Below are 23470 nucleotides of genomic sequence, written 5' to 3'. Positions count from 1 at the left end.
CCGTCAGTCCCTATTTCAATGACTTTCTGATCTCTCACACTCCGTCCCTTTTCTCAGAAAGACTTCCCAAAACAGACCGTATGCAATATCATAAGAAGAAGTGGGATGTTAACTTCCTCCCAAGAATGTAAACTCATACATGCAACAACAGACACACACACACACACACACACACTGAAATAGATATTACAAGTCTCTTACCCTCTGTGCTCATTAATCAGTCAGTCAACAAAGCAGGGACTTATGTAACTTCTGTAGCAACAGGGTCTATTTCCAGAGGTGGAGGGACACAGGAGGGTTTGACCCCTCCCTGGCCCAGCAGCAGGTGTGGCTGAAGTAATCTTATGTCAGAGGCACCCCTCCGTCTGCTGACCACCAGGGGCCAAAGGTCACTAAGTATGAGGAGATTTACGCTTCTATACTGGCTCCATAGTGGCAGCGCAGCAGGTGCAGACAGACCAGGGACCACAATTAAATTAGTTCAGTTCAAGTATTTGTTCTTTAATGTGGTTCTATGTCCGCTCTTATGTAAAGGAAGATATTATGCCCCTCCTTTCCTTCAGCCACTTACTGCATCTGTGCCTTTGATTTCATTTCACACAAGTCTTGATGTTTTGAAGTGTTCAAATGAGCCCACGAGCTGAGAATCCCTCACAGCTGTGTACGGCGGCTGCTCACAGTCTGTGGACGTGGCCAGCCCACTATCAGTGCATACCAGTCTGTGTTAATCTGATGGCAGGAAGTTGGCATGAATATACCCGTCTCCACGTTGTTTCTTCAGCACAGTTGGCAGAGGGGAGCTGTGGGCATTATGCCATAGCGTGTCCACGTATCTGCGCTGTTCTGGACGATGGTGCAATGTTTGGAGGGTTCCTGCTCAAAGCCGGGCAGCTGGCACTGATCTGAGAGAGCATGTTGACACAATACATGATCCTCTGAGGGCACGGTGGGAGTTGTTCTTTTTTTCTAAAACAACCTTCCCGCTTGGCAGCAGTGGGCATCTTTTTGGCAGCATGGGTCAGTCCCGTAGAAGTGTTGGCCTTGGCAGCAGACAGTCTGTATATGTGCAGGGCTGGAAGTGTGGGAAAGTCAGGAAGACTCAGGAAAGGAGAGCAGGACGAAATGAAGGGATGGAGATGCAGGAAAACAGTAAGGAGAAGGGACTGGAAGCATTTAAAGATAGAAAGGTGAATGAAGAAAAGGGTGGACATGTGGAGAAACTGACAGAGAAAGACAAACACATTAAATCCTGCAACCATGTGTCCATCTATACATCACAGTGGATTCCTATGGGAGGCCCCTCAAGACTGCCGAAGCGGTCGTGCTATGAATAGGCTGGGCAGAGACACACAGATGTGTGTGTCCACATCATAAAGAGACAGAAATACACAGAGCCAAATATCAGGTTCAGCTTTCCACTGGGTCTTCACATCACTGGTGTCCAGATGTCCCTGCTGGCGCCGCGTGAGGAGAGGGGAACTTCAACGTGTGTGTGTTCATGTTGATCTCTCTGATGCTATTTTGTTTGCACATTATCAGTAACCGTGTACCGGGACATATAGAGTGGTGTGTGCGTGGGTAGATGCATTTGTAAGTGAGCATGTCTGTGCCTGTTTGTCATGTTTAAATGTGAGTATGGACAGGTTCATGTGTGTGTGTGTGTGCATCTGTGTCCTTGCCTTTCTGTTCACCTTGTTGTTTGAACTATTGCCTTACAGAGGGAAGGTCAGAAGTTTGTTGCAACTCTGTCTGTGTGGCCTTTGCTTGTTCTTCACATGTTCATGAGGCTTTTCTTCAGGTGTTGTGATTTCCTCCCATAGTCCAAAGATAGGAAAGTCAAGTAAAGTGGGGATTTTAATTTGCTCACGTGTGCCTTTAATGCAAGAAATGTGAAGCATTGCTGTGAAGTGGTAGAAGTAGCAAAGCATGACAATCTGGCAATTTGTCAACTAACAAATATTAAATGATGATGAGAGATGGTCTAACATTATATAAAGTTTAATTTCTGAGTAGTGACCACAATGTAAAGCAACTTATTAATAACAAACAAATGCACACAAACAGCAGACTGCACTGAGGACCCCTGAAGTCTTTCCCTGGCAATGAAAAGCTTTCACCATTATGAGAGAATCCAGACTCGCTGACATCAGGAGTGACAGGCTGTCATGGATGTCATTATAATACTGCCTCTCCCTGACATCATGCACTCCCTTTAATTGCACATCCATTATGATCTCCGTCATCACTATCACACTGACCTATCTATGACCTGACAGACAGCATTTGTGACTTCTCCAAAGTGATTCAGTATTGAAGCAGCAGCAGTGTCTTGATCTATGTTGAAAGCATTAGACGATGAACGCTTGTGTAATAAGGACACAGCTCATTTGAATGGTAAATTTTGCCTCATCTCCACCTTGGAAATTAGGTCACACTCTTCTTAGCAGGCAGATGTTTGAGACACACATGCAGTCCAGTGACTATGGCCACTGGGAAGTCTGAACAATATGTGGGTGTGTTGGAGCTGACAGAGCAGTGAATTTACTGTTGTGGACCCTCATGCAGCTGAATAGCAAACTCAGTAGCAGGTGCTAGATGGCTTTCTAAAGACTCATTCCTTCATGGAACAAGAAACTGTGAAGTGACTTCTGGGCTTGTTTGGTCACCAAGAAACAATGTCACAGTGTGTGTATCCTGAAAAAAAGGATTAACTTTTCAAAACTGGACAAAACACAACACAAAGTGTTATGACAACAGAAGTAAGTCTGACAGTTATGTAATAGATTTAATCATTGGGTAATTTGAAGTCCTGTCCCTGTTCCTTTGTTGCACAAGCATTTTTAGCTCAGTGGGTTCTAACATTTTTTCATCTATCTTTGTGAAATACTGAAATATAATCCTGGAGTTCTTTGTCCATATTCTAGGATAAATGAGTATCTCATACTGGGGAGAGAAATTTGGGTGGCAGTAACCCAAGTGGTAGAGTGGATCAGCCATAAATTGTAGGGTTGTTGGCTTGATCCCTAGCTCCACTTGTTGAAATGTGCTTAAACAAGACACCAAATTGACACCCAAATTGCTGCTGATGTGTATAGTTATATAGTATAGTAAGTTATTGTGTCATGCACATACAAGTGGCCAGCCTACATGGACTTACAAGACACCAAAGACAAGACACCACAGTTGCAGTAGTGAAACATTTGTCAAACAGACAAGAAAGAAACTTCTTACATTACATTGCAAACAAAGAACTTTGTTTTCTGTACCAATGTCTACAAATGAAATCAGCCACAAACATTTTACTAAATAGCGTAGCCCTTAAATCCTCATATAATGACCAATAAAACATATAATGGACTTCGTCTTCAGTCTCACCTAAATCACACAGCAAACAGAGCATTTTCTCTTCAGGGAGAACAGTAAACCTGCCTGTTTCTGTAGATGATGGTAATGCACCTGAACATACTGTAACTGTGCACACAGAGATATTTGACTTGTTGAGGATTCTGCTTCACATGAGGCTACACACTCTTTTTCATATACATAGTGGAAAATCAAGGTGTACACAATCTTTGGATAGAAATCTCTCAAATTAATGTAACTTCATAATTTTAACCCCCCCCCAAAAAGTAACCACCATTATTTTCAGAACCGATCTGTAGTTTTTAAATGCTAACAAATGATAACTTTTTTGTCATTGACAAAACAATAGGACACTCAAATGCTACTATCCTGTGCAGTGGTTGATACCTGTTTAGCTTAAAATACAGTCAAACAACTCAGTGTCATATTTCAACTTTTCAGAAAGACTGAGGAGCAAACCCCTCCATGAGAAGACACATTTCAGTGCCAGAAGAGTGACCTCAGCTCTTTACAGCTGAGGGTTTTCATGGATTGAGTTGGACACTGCAACAATCGCAAATAATTTAAGCAAAGCCTGGTTATATCTACTAACTAAATTACTGGCACATACCGTACATAGTTGTTATCTTGCTCTTCAATGCAGTTTTTCCACGTGGCTGTAGCAAAGCATGACAGGTGGGGCATGAGATGAGGTGGTGATATCACTAGGCTCTGGGCCTGCTGAATTCTCAGCCAACATTTAGGCACAGCTGTTTCCCTTGGCCAGTCTTAACTCAGCCTGCACTTCCTCTGAGCTTGGCTGTGTCAAATTGGAAAGGTTTGACAAAGTGAAAACTGGGACACTGGCGTTGTAATACAAGTTTCTGTCAACATTTTTTGGCATTTCTGCTTTGTTGGACAGTTGACAGTAGAAAGCGAAACATCTGGAGGATACAGTACATTGTGTTGTATTATTTGTGTGTCATATAAATTTGTTAGACTAATTTTTGACCACAGATAACAAAGAAAAGACCGTTTAAAATGTGGAACTACTCTATTTGCTTTAGGAGTAGTCTGATCATGTACAGTGTAAACTCACTGTTAGCTTTCACAGATCCAAGCCAGATAGTCTTATTGCTCATGCTGGAGGTCTACGTGGCGAGTAGAGTGACCAGTTCTCAGACAGACTCTGACTCATAGTGTCCGGCCCATTAGCATGAAGTGAGCATGACCCTATATTTCCAAATGCATGAGTCACTGGATTGCACATATGATGGATGTGGTAACCCCAACATAGACAATGTGGTGACAATATTCAATTTATCTGTCAACTTGGCAAAAATTATTTTGGGATTTTTTCAACACGTGCATTTTTCGCTGGGATCGTTTCTAAAAAAAACAAAAAACAGAAATTATGAAAGTGAACACGTGTAACATCCTGATTAGTGCTACAAATAACTTCCTCTACACGTGATGTGTGAGGAACCTCAGGACACACAGTCTAATCCCCTATTCAAACAGGAAATGTAAAAGAAAGTGTGTGTGTGTGTGTGTGGATATGACTTAAGTCACTTTCAGGGACACACACCACACTTAAGACCAGTTAGGGTTAAGGTAAGTCTCCAGGAAATGAATGTAAATCTATGTAAATACCCCAAAAGTGACTTAAGTAAACCTATGTGTGTGTGTGTGTGTGTGTGTGTGCATACACAGCACCAGGCAGATCCCAGATGTCCCTGCGCTGTCACAGCCCTCCTTCCTATTGTCAGTCCGGGCTGTCTGGCTGCCATCTGTTGCTCTCTCTGACCTTTTACATTTATCCCTCTGCCTCCCTGCATCTTAATACAGTAGTTGCTTATGAACAGTACATTACATAATATCTTTATCCAAACCCTCCATCTCTGCACCTTTCCCTCCCACTTCCTCTTATCCTTCATATCTCTTTATTTAAAAGGAGGGTGAACTGTCTGTTTAAGGTGGCAGCATTTGATCCCAGTGGTGGTTAACACGAGGGTTCACTGTTTAAAATGTACCTACATGATTATCCCTGGGCAGCTCCTTCAGGTTGAATCACTGAAGGCTTGTTAGAATATCTGTCCAGGAGCTGCGAGTCGGCACTTTACATAGATAAGAATGGCGATGAAAGTTAAGGACATTGGTTGAATAGGTGAGCTATAGCACTGCAGCTGAATCTCTGGTGTTATTTTAAATGATCGTCCCAATTAATTACAATATAAACATAGAAATTCCAGCTCACAGCTTCATAATAATGTACAACTGAAGTAATACATATAACAATCTAGATATTCCTCATGTGCACTGGAATTTCTATGCATACATTCCTGCTCCTGTTCAACACCCTGGAAGATGGATGAGCTTATAAATATGCACAGGACGATAACATTATCACTGACTTTATCACTAGGAGGAAAGGTCTGGTGGAGCAAGAAAAACGAGCAGCAAGATGATTGGACAGGTATTAGATAAACCCCCAAGTTAGACAAACATAAAATTATTACCCAAACTGTTGTAAACATCCATCACAGTTTAGTTTAGTTGAGTGCTCGCACAGTAGTTTTCCTGTACAATCAGGGATTATACCCAAAATTACAGGCACAGCTGCTTTCACTTTTCCTCCAAATACAGGGCTTTAGATAAACTGGCTAAACTGTTTGCAACCTGTCTGATCTTCTGAATACTTGTGTTTCTTGCCCCATTGGACCATGTTCCCACATCTCAGCCATTTACTCGGTGAGTATAACATTATCATAACTGCTAGAAATGATGGCCAGAGCTATGAAAGTAAGATCCAATTCATAATAATTATCTGTAAGAATAATCCTTTAAGGAAGGGAGACATGGTGGAAGAGTAAACTCAATAAGAGTCATTATCTTCATCTCTGATAGACAGACATGAAAATAACTGACAGTGGTCAGTTTCCACTATCTTAATGTACTTGATAAAGTCTAAATGGTCTACAGCTTATCATTAAGTGTTACCGTCTATGTGGAGAGTCTTTCCCAAGAAACGTTATCCACTGATGCAATTTGTTCCTTCTTAATTCTTAAATGGCCCCCATTGCAGCCACAATGAGCTCTCTCTTCTCTTAATAGACCTCTCTGTGGTGCACACTTATCTGTTCCTGTGGTGCCAACAGGCGGATTACACACACACACAGAGAGAGAGAGAGAGAGAGAGAGAAAGAGCAAAGGAGAACAGAGAGCAAGCTACAGAGGCTGAGAATGTGTGAAGATTATCCAGCAAGGATGGGGACCTATAAAATGACAGCAGATTGACCAAAATACAAAATAATATTCAGTGTTGAGTCAGGGGTATTGATGGGTCTAAGAAGAGAGGGGGAAAAATGATCAAGGGGAGTCTGATGTGAGTGTAATGCAGAGTCATACTGCATGAAGCTTTAAAAGTTTAAAACACACAGTTTTGCATGACTACAGTTTACATACATTTCAAATCACTGCTGACCATTTTCCTAATAATCCAATGAGTCTTTGGATAGATTTCCTACTTTCCAGACAGCTACTGGCTGCTGCTCATGCTGGTATGAAAATCTGTGCACAAATCCGCTTGCAGATATTTGAAACTTGTTTGAAATAGGTAAACCATCATAGAGATTATAAAGAACTTTCATTTTTCTGTTATTCAATTGTATATTGTCATGTGGAAGACATATGATAAGAAAACATGGGTGTCATTTTTCCAATATTGCATCTACTGTATCTTATCTACACTTCCTGCCAGCAGTTGTACTACCATGCCAACATAACATAAGTTTTTTATCAAACTGATGATCGACGAAATGATCAGTGTGATGGATTTATTGCTCATGCAAATTTCAGGTCTTGGCAAGTTTAATGTCAAAAACTGCATTGACATTAAGAAACAGTGTCTGTTTGGGAGATGGAATCAATCTAAAGCCTTGAAATATGCTGAACATCTGCGGGGAAAATTTGCAAAACCATAAATGTTTTAGTGTTCAAGTGTCCAAGTGTCAAAGTGCATCATCCTCAAGTATGAATGGGCAGATGGTGTGTAAATCTTAATAAATCTGTGGTGAGTAAACATTATTTTAGCAGACAAAGACCATTGTTAATAATTAAGTTCCAACAGATGCTGACTTCTCTAATCCCTCCTGCTGCTTTCACTTCCCCTCCCATCCTCCTGTTTTACCTTTCCCTCCCTCCCTCCCTCCCTCCCTACCTCCCTGTCTTTCATCCCCTCCTCCAGCCTGATAAGCTTTTCTTCTTCTCCGCCCTCCTCCTTCTTCCACGTCTCCTTTTCACAACTAAACTTGTCTCTGTCTATTGTCTTTTATCCATCTCTCGTGTCTACACCCCTGCCTTTCACCTTCAATACAACCTCTGGCATTTTTAAGAAAGGGCGGGTTTACTTTTTCTACAGTTTCCCCATCGCAATTCTCTTTACCCCCTGTCTATCTGTTTGTTCCCCCCTCCTTCTGTTTTCCCTGCCCCGTGGCCAGGTTAGAAAGGTGGGTCAGGGTTTAGCTTTAGGACAGCAGCAGCACCCTGTCATTAATGCTGACTTTATGTGTGACAAGTCTTTTCATGGAAACTGCACCCTGAGGGGGAAAACCTCACCTGACTGATGGTGAGAACTTTCTTCTAGACTGTAGTCTAGAGTCTCTTCTAAGCTTCATCGTTTAACACACATGAAATTGCCTTGTATCTAAATATGTGTTTGGGATCATGTACATGCACATTGGAACATTTGGGTATTACCACTGGAATGAGATAAATACATACTATATATCCATAATGTATACATACTTAACAATGCAGTAGAAGAATATCCATGCTGTCATCAGTAAATCATAAAATCAGCCAAAAAAGTGGCAGCAGAAAGCAAATACTGAGGTTGAATTTCACGTTAGCAGAGTCCTCTAACAATCACTGTGGGCTCAACTTCTCTCCACTATGGAGTGCAGTAAAATTACCATGTATTTGTATAGCAAACCACAATGATTGCACCAGTCAGTTCATTGTTTCTGCTGGAAACAGGATTGATGAGAGCAGTGAAAGTGAACAATAGCATAAGTGTGCTGTAAAACCAAAACTAGTTTTAAAAGAGGCTAAAAAGCACCCCAGAGATGCAGATTTGTCAGAATACATATGTCCATAACTGTTAATAACTGCTTTCACATTACATTTGATTAGTTGGTGGTATAAAAATAATAAGCGGAGCTTTAACAATGCTGAACTTCTCTTAACAAACTACATTGTGACACACAGTTGTGTATGACCGCAGTAATTTCAACAGAAAGGTGAGCAGCTTGTGTCAACACTCATTTACAGAGAGTCACTGCTCCCACTGCCACCTCAGGGCAAAGCCTCCCATTTTAGGAGTCCATTTAATCTTCAGTAGTCTGTAGGGCATCTGTGAAATCACCCCACATAATTACCGCCCAATACAGGCAATGAGAACAAGTCAAACACTGTCCTCTTTCTTACAAAGGACAGGGGTGTTTAAAGTCCTTTGTTTTAGCCCCCTGCCTAGTGTGTGTGTGTGTGTGTGTGTGTGTGTGTGTTTGAGAGAAAGTACGAAACAGTGACAGACTGTTTTATGTTTTCCTCCACTGCTCTGTCCATTCATGCCCTGATTTATGTTGTTTTTAGTGTTTTCGTTTTCTCAGACAATAAATAAAGAGTGGGATGGACTTTTCAAAAGTGCATGAACCTGTGTTCAAACCAGTAAATATGGGTTATTCTGTGTGTGTAGGTGTGTGACCCAAAGCCTTTAAGCAATTCATAAATCACACACATACCCCTGATTAAGACAAAGACTAGAAACTGGGATTTGTCTCTAAATCTGCAGAGTGTTGTGAGTGGAATGATAAGAATTGACTGCCAGATTATGACATTTAATCATCTCTCTTGCCACGGCTGAGAGCTCTATCAGCCAATCATCCCGTCCTCCCACACCACAAATAAACACACAGGGAAAGTTGCAGAGGAGGCCTCAACAAGACGCTGCATGCTTCCCATCCTCTCTGAACCCACACTGAACATATTTGTCATGAACGCTGAATTATGTTGTGGAGTTTAACTGAGAAACTTGTGTGTCAGCTGGCTAGCGGAAGTTATAGATCCCTGATGGCATATATGGCTTAGCTACCACAAATCGAGGCATTTATCATTATGTTTAACGCTTTCTTTCAGCTGAGCAATGCAACAAGTGAAAAATGTGTACATCTGTTGAAATGAACTAGTTAGAAAAGATTTTCCACACAGAATCAATGAATTAGTAAACAAATTCTGTGTAAAACTTTTTGCAAAAACTATATATATCAAAGTATTTTGGTAAAACATGTGACTCAATTCAAGTAAATATTACTTTTCTTGATTAGGAATTTAGTCTTATTTTAACTAGTACTGTAAGACTATTTTAATTGATTTACAACACAAATCGACAATGGACCATCAAATCAATGTTTCAACAAGAGGGTTTGTTTCTTGAAATAAAACCAAAAAAGGCAGATCACTGCTCTAGTTTCACAAAAAATGTCACGTCTAAAGTTTCTTCTAGAGTCACTTTTAGACTGTAGAGTTTCAGGCCACATGTGGGAAGGGGGATGAGATCAGGGGAGATAGTGTGAACATGATAAGAAATGTGGGGATTTACGTCTAATTTCAAGGTTTTCAGATCCTTCTTGCTAGTCTTTCTTCACCTCCCAAACGGAGCTGAATTAAACAATGAGCACAGTAGTTTTAAGCACTTTTAACAGGATTTTCTGGTTTCATGGGTTATACCAAGATAAGGGTTTGAAATAGCTTTTTTTTTTTTAAACTAGTTTGAAGGTGGCTACATTTTTGAGCTAGTTTCAAGAATGTCTATTGCTTACTAATAGGCTTCTTAATTTCACTAGATAGCAGAATGTTTGTTGCCTGTGGTGTAGAACTTGGATATGGTATCAGGTTGCTGTAGCCACTGCCAGCACATTGCATTAGGATTGCACAAACTCAAAATGTTTAATGGAAAAACACATACATACAGTATTTTGCACATCATTGCATTCCAACCTGTGTCACATCCACAAATAAGCCTGCAGAGTGCTTGGACTTGTGTTGAGGTAGTAGTGACATGTAGGAGTGAAAAAACAGAAGCTTTGCTCAGGCTGTGTCAGCTGGCAGAGGAGGAAACTCTGCTCATTCACAGAGGCATTTCCTGACTGTTGAAGTAATTAGGCCCGTCAAGCCCCAGACACACAGGAATAATCAAATCTAACTGTGGCTACGCTAATTAGACCAGTTAGCGCTTTTTTCCCCCGCTCTCTCTGCCTGCATTTATTCAGTGAAGGAGCGAACAGGAAAACCATATTAGTGTTACTCCAATGTTTATAATCTCGCAGCCCATTAGGCAGCAAAATAATATTAGTGGCTATTATTAGATGAGAGGAAATCATCAGTAGCAATCATTTGGGTAATGACGTTCAGGGAGGGAACAGAGCGGGAGAGAAAAATACCATCCCTTGTTATTCCAAAACAGGTCTGACTCCTGGCCTCTAGTGAACTTCCTGCCCTCAGTGGAGTAAAGGTCAGGAAAGACACACACACACACACACACACACACACACACACACAATCCTCTACTGTTGCGGTGTTGTCTTCAGGAGGTATAGTCTTGGGAGGAATGCATGTGTGTGGGTATGGGTGTGGGGTAAGTTGTATGTTGCTTTTTTTTGAGCCGTACATCAGGATAAAGATTCATAGATAATTGCAAATTGAGAAAAACTGGACCATTCAAGCCTCCGTCACTCATGCAAACTCCAGAAATCCCTTTTTACCTGTCACCATGACACTGCACCATTCATCATCATTACGGTCATTACTGCCTCTCTCCTCAGGGCTGTTGTTGGCGATAAGCTCTGGCTTACACACTGTCTGCAGGACGCTAAACAGTTCTGAGGTCAGCAGCTCCACCCTTGTTTTGTGCTTGTGGGGAGAAGACATAAGTAAGACAGATGAAACACAATTACAAACACGCATTAAGATTGAGTGAGAAAGGATGTGTCGCTAGTAGCATCATTCCTCTCTCTGTTATTCATCAAGACAGTGATTCAGAAGCGGGCATTCATTTCCATGACTCTGAAACAGCTGCATTATCTCATCGCCATCTCTGACATGGACTGCTGGAGGAGAGAGAGAGAGAGAGAGCTAGATGGAGACAAAGAGAGAGAAAGAGCAATGGGGGGTGTTTGAAGGCCTTGCCAGACCAGCTTGGTTTGACGTGGTGGTGTGAGGGGAAGAAGCAGGGAGGAAAGAATGAGAGAGTGGAAGAACAAGAGAAAGAGGGAGGCAAGAAAAACAGAAGGGTGGAATCTGCAAAACAAATCAGTGAAGCGTCTGTTGTTAACACACAGACTCAAATAAACAACAATACACAGTCGAATCAGCACGCAGGGAGCGGAACGACTTACAAGAAGGATGACAACGAAAAGGGCTGTCAGTCGCAGCCTGTAGCCATGACAACAGGTCTCTGGCCAGATGTCCCATGCCGGCATGAGTGCACAGTCAGCAAGTATGCGATATGTTCTCATGTGACTATGAGCTGGCCTGTTGGTTACATCACTAGTCGAGTACTCCTGTGTATTTAAGGAAAACAGCGAACACGGATTTCAACCCAAAGTTCTCTGATTTCACCAACAAGCACAGCTTCACTAAGCAAGAGGGGAATAATCATGATTGTAGTGGGGTCTCAAAGTCTAAAGGCCTCTGCAAAGGTCAAATTTGTGATTTGTGATTTTGGGCTATATGAATGAAATTGACTTAATTTTACTTTTTAACAGCAAACAGGGTCGAGGAAAAAAGACAACGTCAGCAGTGCAGAGGAGGTCAGAAACAATATTAGCTCCAGGCGTGTCCTCTCTGTTCGTCTGCTTGACAAACACTTGGCCCTGTCAGAGGGGAAATCACCCTGCCTGCCTCATATATCAAGGTGAAAACACACACACACACACACATACATATCCAAGTGTTGAAAATACTACTTAGACTTACTACAAAAATGCATCACCACCCTAAATTAGACAAATTTTGAGCATCAGTGACTGAAGAGCTGTCTTTTGAGCTAGATACGTTTTCGAATGGAGAATATTTTCTTGATATTCAACTCTCTATCTCTAACGATCTCTCATTCAAACCTTTTGCCAAGAATACTCAACAAATTAGATTCTGAGAAATCACTGAATCTCAGAGAAAAAAAATCTCCATATCAAATGTCTTTGCAAAAAATAGCTGACGTAACTAACGACTAAACAGTCATGAGTACACAAACAAAACATTGTTTATCAGTAGTCAAGGGCTACAGCATTATCATATCTGTTCTGAAACAGTAAAACTACCAAAACCACATCCTCTGCATGATGTAAGACTCATCACAGGACTGTAACTATTTGAATGGGAAGCATTAGTAATGGCGCATTCGCTGTCTCTGAAGTCTGATTTCATAATGTAATGGTGGATATTATGTGTGATGGAAGAAACACTAAGCAGAACTGTTTGGCTTAAGATAAAATGACATTCATCATCAAAGGAAAGTCAGATCCTTTTTTGTGTGTGAAATAATAACCTTTAGTCAATATTTACCTCATTTATTTTGTACTGTGGCTGTAATTGATCAAATAAGTAATTTCAGACTTTTCATTTTCTTCATTCATTTGGTGCATAGTATTGTTAATTCATGTGAAATCAAAATACCAGTGACCATATCTCTGAGGGAGACAGATGTAAATGGTGAGAAAACTGTTGATAGCAAAACCAAATGGAGAGGTTTGCCATTCTTTTATCTCAGTTTTCATTAGCCTGATATCACATGCGTGCACATTCAAGCATCTAGTTATCACGACCTGAATAAGCCATCTGGATTGGCTCTTATCGTTACAAATGTTCCACTTTGGCCCGACTAGGCAGTTATTCAACAACCAAGCACATGGTTTCAGTTGACAAAATGACTTTTCCAGTGAGGCTGTGTATCTGTTAATCTGTTGAAACTTTAACTGAGAAACAAACAGACTGTTGGTGTGTTAGTACATGTCATTTACTTTCAAACATTATGCCAAAGTATACTCTTAAAACAACACATGGTAGTAAAATTCAACTATCTAATTACATTACTGGTGTCCATTGTCCAAAGCTTTTTAGATTTTTTTCTTGAATTCTTGGCAGATATTTTAGTTCATGCTCATTTTCATTTCAGGACAGGTGGGATATGTGATCCCTCCAGCATCTTCAGGCTCTGCTCTGTGGCTTCCTCCCACTTGGTCAGTCCGAAATACCTCCAAAGAGAGACCTCCAAGAGGAAACCTGATCAGAAGCCGGAACTCACTCATCTGGTTCCTTTTGACACCGAGCTCCAGATGTCTGAGCTCCTGTCCCTGAGGGTGAACCCAGGCACTCTGCAAGGGAAACTCTCACCACATTCAAAGGTGGCGATCATTTTCCTGGCATAGTACAACGGCACTAGACTGAGAGGTGCTGACTCTCAACCCATCTGCTTCACACTCAGCTATTAACCGTCCCACTATAGTCATGGTCCAATGAGGTCAACAGAAGAAAATGATTATGACTACCTCAATGACCTTCAGTGAGGAGATAGGTAAGGCTTCCTTGAATCCTCTGACTTTACCGCCTCTACAAAGAGCAAGTGTGTCAGGTTTAGTTCTCAAATCCCAGCAGTTCTGATCTTGACTGAGGACAGCAGGGGAGCAGATCTTTGCAGATCCCAGCTTGGAACACTATCAGAACTTGAAAAAGATACACCAAACTGCTGTTCAGCACATAAGCACAAACAACAGCCTGACCCCTCCTCTCTGTGACATGTAGTGCGCAGTCATGGGCTCCTGCGTATGCTCCATGCGGTGCCTCTCTCCATGGGTAAGTCTGGAAAAAGAGAGTCCAACCTCAGTTCCCAGAAGTGAGCCCAAGTATATCTACTTGGTACTCCCTCCTTCCACTAACACCCAATTGGCAGCGAGATCCCTTCCCAGTTCTGGCTCCAGGAGGGGGCCTTTGTTTCCCTGTTTTGGAAGTAGTTGCTCTTTCCTGAAGACACTGATCCATAGAGGTCCTTGAATCATAAGTCTGGCCCCTTGCCTTGGACCAAATTACCTTGGAAGACCGAAAGAAAAGCTGCTGCCCCTGACAACACAGCTCCAAGGGTCCCTCCACCCCCCTTGGACATACTACAAGCAACACATTTTGGGTAAAATCTTAGAGTAAGATGGATTTACTGGGATCAATCGAGAAAATGTTTTATTCAGACAATGCTGCAAAAAGTGGATAAAAAAACATTATTTGGCATTCATTTTGACATATAACACATTGATAAGATGTTGTCCAAACGAGATAGTTTGTGGCTTTGCCTTCATTTTACCCCTAATCCTTCTATAGACGTGTTTTTGGCAAAACTGTATTTTCAATTCTAGGTGAACTTGGATGATGTGCTGAAATATAGTCTTGTAATCCTCTCTTTACTGCGGTTTGTTTTTCATCACTCCTCTAACGGCCTGACTGGCTGCCTGCACATCTGCGTATTAGCATTTCTGTGTGTCAGGTGCTCCACCACTCTGTCTTTGGATCTGTCAGCAGCCCGGCTCATGAGACTCCTCTCAAGATTTAATGTACAACTCAATTAGTTAGGACTTGACAGGGGCAGGTGTCAGGTGGTCACTCAGTGTGTGTGTGTGTGTGTGTGTGTTTGCGTGTTTGTTTTAGGTGTGGTTGTCTACCAAACCAAAGAGGGATCTCTTTTGGCCCAATGAAACCAACGTCTGTCTCTTTATCTCTTTTAACTACACACACACTTTCTCTCCAAAGACTCATGCACAAACTGATAACAACCAGCCAGCCACACACACACACACACACACACACACATAAATATGCACACAATAACCACATGGTGATTAGTGAGCACTATTAACTTTGTACTATAATTACTACCTTATGAATCTGCCATAAAGCTCTGAGACTGCAGCCTGCTGTCTGTCTATTCCCCCAGAGGGGATTGAAGCTTTTGTGTATAGTTGCTCTTAAATACCCGTAGACATAACTGTGTGCTTCCCACCATGTCTGTGCTGTATCTTGGTGTATGTTATTGGGCTGACATACTAAACCCCCCTATTTAAAGCTTCCCGACCCCCCTTATTTCACTATTGCTCATTACCAGAAAACACTCACACATGGTAACTCATAAAACCACACATGTCATACACATGTTTGAGAAATTTTCACATCTACTGACATCATCATGTGAAATATGCCTAACAGGTAACATTCCTGCACTGTTTACACAATCTAACACACTGACCGGCTGGCATCACTGACCCAGCTAAAGTAAAATGAACGCAAACACAAATGTCCTGCTACGTTGTCACGAGATCAGCAATCAATCAGTTATCAATCAGTTTCCCGCTGTGGTGTCCCTCTGTGGTCTGTCTGTAGGGATCAATCAAGCTGCATTCAAGCCCCCAGTCATCACACGAGACCGTCGCACTTGTACACAGTATGTACAGTGTGAGTGAGAATTATCTGCTTTGTCAAACACAGGCTCAAGAGTGAAATAAGTGAATAAAACAGTCAAAAATGCCTAAAATAGTTTGCTTCAAGTTTTGCACATTATTGAATCACCAGCTGATGTCACTGACTGACTCATATAGTATCTGAGTGTGTAAAAAGGGAGACACAGAAAACAAACACACACTAAACACTGACTAATGCATGTAAAACCCCGCTGGTCTAGACATCTTATCTCTCTATTGTAATAAGACAGGGATTTTTTTTAGAGTAGGCAGACCAGGTGTGCATTACAAGTAAGTGTGTGTGCCTAAAGTCATTCTAAGAAGGTGTTTGTCATTGCAAATCCAGGGTGATAAACAGTGTGTCAATAAAGTGGTGTAGTACAGGAAGAAGGGAAGAAAGCAGTACAGCAGTGTGTAATTACCACCGCAGCACTATTTCCATAGACAGACAGCGGCAAAGTGGAGGTTGTTGTGTGAGTAATACTGAAAGGTGTTGAATTATAGACACAAGAGGGATTTTCTGTAAATACCTAATTTTCAGGAGAACAGAGGGCGGTACATGACAAGACAGTGTGAAATCCTAACGGTGAAGGATTGCACAGTATGTGTTGAGTTGTTTTGGCTAGTCAAAGGAATGAGGGAGGCTGGCTGGTTGTGGTTGAGTGAATGGATCATTACAACACATGGAAAAAGTGACCATGGAGGAAATGAGAGGGGAGGTGAGTGGTCTTTGATTCTAAGAAGTCCATTTGTTTCTAAGAATTAAGACCTCCTGCAGAATAATGTACAACACAATGACGCACTCATAATACATTGAACACACTGAATCTATTACTTAAGAAGAGAATTTTTTATTTACAAATACTACTGAATACCTCTAATACTAATTAAGAATGTGTTGTTACACTCCCCTACTCTTTTTAATAATTGAAAGTGTGCAGTCCAGCATGTCCTGTGAAAACAGCTTTGTGGATACACATTTTTCAGGTAATCTGGTGGGTTCTTAAATGGTTTATTTAGCTTAAGAAGTCAGAAAATTGTTTCAAGCCATTAAGAAATACTTCAGTTCTAAATTATAAATGACCAAATTTGGAGATGGATTTTTGGGCAGTGACAAAAGGGGACTAATAGGTTAGAGTCACAGCTGCTGGACAGTATGTGATTAATTATTTAATAATCAAGCGGCAGTAGAAATATGTTTCAGTCAACAACAAGACAAAAACTGGGGGAGAATCAACAGATTTATTAAAATTCAGTACATTACTTTTACAATTTATACTTACATAAGTTAATATGTACAATTAAATATGACTAAAGACGTCCTAAAGATACATGATTTTAATGTTACTATGATCATCTTTGTATGCCTCCACACATAAACATGAAGTTTCTAGGCAGAAAACCCACAAAGAAACTAGTCCTGTTTTCCCTATGAAGTCACTTCTGTTAGAAATCAACACTGAAATCTCCTTAAGCCCCATCAGCAGAGTGAGAAACAGAGAGAGAGAGCGAGAGAGATGCTCAGAGAGAGATTAAAGTAGGTGAATACAAACAGGGACACCCTCCATCAGAGAGGGATCAATCGAGACTGATTAGACAGGCTGTTCTATTGATCCAATCAGTCCAACATAGTGAGGCATGAGCACTAAGTATGACAACCAAGGGGGAGACTGGTAAGTATTGGATGCACTTGGCTGCAAGTTGGCACAGACAAGAGGATTTAATTAGAGCAGGAGTACATACAATAAAGATGATGATGTGTGATCTTTTAGCTGGCACAACAGAGCACACGCTGACACGATAAGTCATGGAGTTGTTCTACCACAATGGCAGAGGTGTTTGTGTGTGTGTGTGTTTGCAAAAGAGAGAGGGGTGGGAGGTCTGGCAATGAAAGGCGATCTCAGATTCCTTGCACGACTGAGACGGACTTGGGGCGTCACAAGGTCCACAAGCCAGGAAGGAAAGGGCTGTGCATGTTGACATAGATGCTGTAGGAGAACACACACACGGCAGGGGGTTGTGCAACAGCGGCTGCCTTTCAAGAGCGTGTGCAGTCAGGTGGGAAATTCCCTGGTCACAGTCCCGGCATTCCAAAGGAGCCAGGTTATTGCCGCTCATCACATCCAACTGTCAGTCAGGTGGCGCGTTAGCTTCGCCTTTCCTGCGTGTGTCTGTGTCTCTGTCTCTGACAGACGATAAATGAGGAGGAAATCTAAATAAGTGCTGCTGTTTCAAGTTCACGACCTTTCCGAGTAAAGCTGCTCCAGCCCCAAAAACAGGACAAACACGAGGGTGTGTGTGCGTCAGGGCGCTGTCGGCTACAAACATGATTAAAAACAACAACAGGTTAGGCTGTGTGTTTGATCCCCACATGGGGCCTGAGGCAGGCTCCAAGCAGTCATAATATCACTGTAGTTACCACCGCAGTGGGCACCATTTCACAGTAGAGCGCAGTCATACTGCACAGGATCACATGCTTTTTGCAGACCACATTGTACAGTACCTCTTCCTCGAGGGATCCTAAAAATCAGCTAAACATTATTTAACTCTGTCACGCTAACTCACATCACGTCACAGGCTGCAGGCTTCTGTAAAATAATTAATATAACTGTCTATACTTCCCTTTAGGCCTGTACAAAGACGAGCATCCAGACCTGATACAGCTCAGATAAAGTTATATCATCTGATACCGAAAATAGGTTAAGGACACATTGTGATAGGTCACTGAGCCACCGTCTGACAAGTCAGGACGAGGAAGTTTTGTGTGTGTCAGATAAGAAGCGAGTGTGTGTGTGTTTTTGTGTGCTTGTGTGTGTGTCAGTCTCAGGCACTGGACAGCATCGTGGATGTGAAGATCTGCTGCAGTATTTGGGGGATCTGCTTGGTGTCCATGGCAACAAAGGATCTGCCAGCTGGAAGAGTCTTTTGGAGTCTGAAACAAAGATAAAAAAAGAAGTTTGGGGTTAAAAAGAGGGGCTGAACTTTAGTGACAGAATCCGTTTCCCAAAATAAAAAGACAGACAAGTGCTTGTTTGTGTGAATTGGTACCAGACATTTCAGTGTATCTGAATGAAAGAGCTGTCATTCACATGGTGGAGCTTAAGAAGAAGAAGACGACACAGCCAAATCAACTGAGTGTCGGTCCTTTGCATAAACCCACTCCCTCTAAAGGCACTCTCTCTTTCTTTCTTCCATTTGCTTCAGAATTCTTCTTTTTCAACTAGTTGTTTGTCCTCTAAATAAGGACGCACGCAAGCATGGACAGTCAACAGGGATATAAAAAGTATTCCCAAAGAGTTGTAATGTAAAATTACATAACTGCACGGCCTCCTATAACTAACTTCATGTGCTCGCATGCTTCTATGACATGTTAATATATTGTTCTCATTCCTCTACCTCCACACTCTGACATGAACTGTTTTTGCATTTAGAGTTAATTTCTACCTGACCTTGGCTTCTGGAGTTAAAGAGTAATTCCTTCTAGCTGCTTTCAAGGGTCACAAGTCTGACTCTCTTAGCTTCTTCGTCTTCACAGAGTCATGAGCGGAGTGTAAAACAGGTCATTGTCATTCTGAGGGCCCTTCAGCTCGGATAACTAGATTCTAACCATGAAGCCAGCTGCTCTTCAAAGGCTCATGCTAGGCCCATGAGCTTCAGCGGAGAGATGTATATCTGACCGGGAGCTACAGAAGGAGTCTGGAGCAGAATGGCAAGAGGAAGGAGGAGCAAAGTGAAGAGTGCATTTATCCCTCTTTTTTGTCCAGGCTGCAAAGCTCTTGACTTAATCTGGGATGTGACAACAAAGGTCAGCGGCAGGAACATGAGTAGGCCTCAGCTAGACTAAATTGGATGGTCATTGTTCTATTTAACTTTGAAGTCTAGCTGTTGTTATTCTTGTAATCTTCTGCTCCTCCTTCATCTCCACTTCTCCTCCACCTTTTCCCTCCTCTCTCTGGCATCCACACTTACTTTCCCTCATCTTTCTTCACATACTTTCTGGCATCCGTATCCTTCTTTGGCTTATGCTCTTTTTTTTTTTTCCTCTCTCCCTTCATCTATTCCTCCCATTTCCTCTTTCGTTCACCCTCCTTAGCAAACTCCTACATAACTCCTAAAAGATGCCTTCACTCCCACCTCTCCCTCCTCCCCCTCACCTTTCAGCCTGATCGCCAAGGGAGCCGATGAAGATGGCGAAGGCGTTGACCTGAGGGTCAGACGTCAGGACGTTGGCGAAGCGCTCAGGCCGGATGCCATAGCGTTCCAGGTTGGCGTCGCTCAGCACCACCACAAAAAGCTCGTCGGCCTCCTCTCGCGCCAGCTCCTTGATACTGGCCTCTGTGCCCTCCAGGGTGAAGTCGCCACTCATGCAGAACTGAGCGTGGGCGTGCATGTTCTACAAGGCAAGGCAAGTTTATTTATAAAAGCACATTTCAGCAATAAGGCAATTCAAGGTGCTTTACATAAAATATTTAAAGTATTGAGATGAAGTGCAAAAGAAACACACCATAAAAAGACACTTAAATACAATTAAAACAGTCATTAAAGAGTTAAGAGAATAGAAAATATAAACAAGAATAAGACAGGTATAAAATACAAGAATAAAAGTTACAGTGCGGTGTAAGAAACAAATAATTATTTGATTTAATAAAAGGCAGCGGCAAACAGAAAAGTCTTCAGCCGTGATTTAAAAGAGCTGAGAGTTGCAGCAGGGAGTTTGTTCCAGATTGTTTAGTTTTAACTCTGGGGACAGGAAGCAGACCTGTCCCCAGACAACCTGAGAGGTCTGGATTGTTCATAACGTAGCGGCAGATCAGAAATGTATTTTGGCCCTAAACCATTCAGTGCTTTATAAACCAACAGCAGTATTTTAAAAATCAGTTGTATTACAGACAGAGTAAAGGAGGGGAAGAGGAGCAACAGGAGAGAAGAGAATGAGAAGGAGGAGGTGATCGGACGTCGCCCCTGGTACACAACGTCCAGTGTATCCCACAGATGGAGAATTTGTTTGTGGTGTTTGATCCAGGGGGAGGTGGGGGATGGGCAGCTGCAAACAGCTCTGAGAGTTAAACTCTACCTTGAAATTGTATATTAAAGGGTCAGTTCACCTAAATTACAAATACCTATTTTCTCACTGGGACACATACAAAACTATCTGCATGGCTACACACCACTAGAGAAATCCAGTTAGTTTACAATGAATGTTTACATCTCAATGCATTTCAACACATACGTTTGTAATAAATAAATAAACACAACAATAGTAACAACACTTGGATTTGATTATGATTCTATACCTTAAGAACTTTGAGTCTCTGTTTGTTATTCTTGGGGACTTTGTCCGCTCTGACCAGCTCGATGTCGTAACCGTCTCCCGAGTGACCCACGATGTCGTACTGCACAGAAGAAACAGTAAGAGAAAGAGAGAAATTGATAATATTGGTACACAGATCAGATGTATCATATCACATGAGTATAAATGGGCAACAATGACAATATTCTTATTGTTACATAACAAAGACTTTTGTGTAATTCCATGTTGTGTCATCCTCATACAGGACCGAGAATAGTACTTGGAATGAAATGCAAAGACACAGGTATGGTGGTGCACAAACGTCAGGCTGTAACTTACACTAGGCTATCTTGGCTCCGTATGTAACAGTATGTTAATGCTGTCATATGTGTACATGCTTCCCATTGACCATCCATCACAACTGACTTACATAAGAGCAGGTCACACTGGCACTGTGGGCTCCACTCAGCTATTTCAGGATGCAGATATTATGTGTATGAGCTATTTTCTAATGAGGGCACTTATGACTGTGGTGGTCAAAGGTATGCGACTATGTGTCTCATCCGCTCATATCGCTGTTGCTGGGTAGGAAATTGTGCTTTTTCCAAATGTTATCTTTTCAGATCAGAAAAAAGTGAGTTGTTTTTAGTAAAACAATTTTAGTTCAACCAATGTTTTTCATGAGCCTGAGGGAAATAATTGCTCAATTCAATTCAAAATATAAATATAAATAAAGTCACTAAAATGAGAGTTAAGAGGTTTTCATTCAAAAATACTCATATATAAGTACGCTGTTCCATTTCTGGCTTGTTAATGGAGGTTTAAAGTGACATTATCTAATACTTCTAGACTAATGTAGCATCATGTCATCTCTATTCAAGGATAATTCAGTGTTTCTATGTTTGACCATGAGTGGATGTTTGTGTCTTACATTGTGTGTGTGTGTGTGTGTGTGTGTGTGTGTGTGTGTGTGTGTGTGTGTGTGTCACTGATATGTGATCAGTATTTGGTTGGGTTGAGTGTCACTTAGGGGCCAAGAAGTCTGTCTCCCTTCAACTTTTTTGCCTGCACTCATGCCTCCCTCTCTTTCTCCCCTTCTCTTCTTCTCTCTATCCATCTATATTTTGCTTCCTCACTCTTTTCAATGATTGTACGATCCGGGTTAAGATGCACTTCTTTTCCATCTGAGAAACGTTTTATTGCGGTTTGCTCTGAAAGCTTTCTTTGCACAATCAAATGTGGTCAAATGTTTGACGAAAGAGCACCACTAGTGCATTAAATAAGACAGGAATAGGCAGGCGGAGAGGATCAGCTGTGTCCTTCACACTGTGTGTCATTTACACTTAATGACAGTGAGGACAAAGCCAAGCAAGTGTGGCTGTCATTAAGCATGCCATTGAGGTTACAATACAACAACATTTTTACATGAAACCATCAGTCACCTGCTTGTTAACACTACTATCTTCATGAGTTTTGATTTATGAGACCACCAGGGTGAAAGTGGAAGATTTGCACTTTGTTCAAGGGCCATCCATCACTAGATACAGTGAGGAAAAGTAACATAGATGATAGTGTTGGGTTGAGGTCATACAGTTAATTGTATCCTCAGATGTTTGGTGTGACGGTCTCACCTTGAACTTGTGCTCGTAGTTCTCCAGAGCCTCCATGACCATACACACGGCCTCCATGGAGCGCTCCAGCCTGCCGTCCACGCCGTTGAAGCGGTACATGCTGCCCGACACGTCCGCTAGCACACGTAAACGTTTGGGCTTCTGCTGAGGACTGCCCAGCTGTAAACGCACAGGGTAACATTAAAAAAAAACATAAAAATTTCAAAAAGATTCAGCAGTGACTAATGATTAAGTGAAATGAAAGAAAACTACCTACTTTGGACAGTGTTTTGTTGAATTTGGTGTAGCTTACTTAACATAACATTCAACACAAGGCCAGGATTTCAAAACAACTTGCAATTATTTCATAGTAGACCTTCATGCCAGACCAAAAATATGCAAGTCTTGGAGCTAAATAAGGTAGAAAAACATGGTGTGCATATTATGGTTAGCGTATGTTTGTATGATTAGTGTGGGAACTATCTCTGTGCAATGTGTGTGCTTCCTCGGGCACACATGACGGTGGAGGAAATTACTAGAAACTGTGTGAGAGCTCGAGAAGAAACACAGGGTGTAATAATAATCTCTCACACACCGCTGGAATGTGCAGTCTGACAGATAAAGGTCAAAATTATGTGTGAGTGTGTGTTTGAAGGTGTGGTGCAGAAGAAAAA

At 41.7% G+C, this 23470-nt stretch overlaps 1 protein-coding gene across 1 annotated transcript in view; it reads right to left on the bottom strand.

The window, feature by feature from the left end:
* Nucleotides 1–17119: 17119 nt before the first annotated feature.
* vwa8 (von Willebrand factor A domain containing 8) overlaps nt 17120–23470 on the bottom strand; it is a 77494-nt gene continuing 71143 nt past the window's right edge. Inside the window, exons 42-45 of the mRNA XM_044365514.1 lie at nt 22818–22976; nt 21191–21289; nt 20051–20289; nt 17120–18828 (exon numbers count right to left, since the gene is read on the bottom strand). Coding sequence (XP_044221449.1) covers nt 18720–18828; nt 20051–20289; nt 21191–21289; nt 22818–22976 — 606 coding nt within the window. The 3' untranslated portion in view covers nt 17120–18719. The remainder of the gene's footprint in view (nt 18829–20050; nt 20290–21190; nt 21290–22817; nt 22977–23470) is intronic.

This window comes from Thunnus albacares, chromosome 11 (assembly GCF_914725855.1).
Source record: "Thunnus albacares chromosome 11, fThuAlb1.1, whole genome shotgun sequence".
Taxonomy (NCBI): Eukaryota; Metazoa; Chordata; class Actinopteri; order Scombriformes; family Scombridae; genus Thunnus; species Thunnus albacares.
The sequence above is the reverse complement of the archived record's forward strand: the minus strand, read 5'-3'. Positions and strand labels throughout refer to the sequence as shown.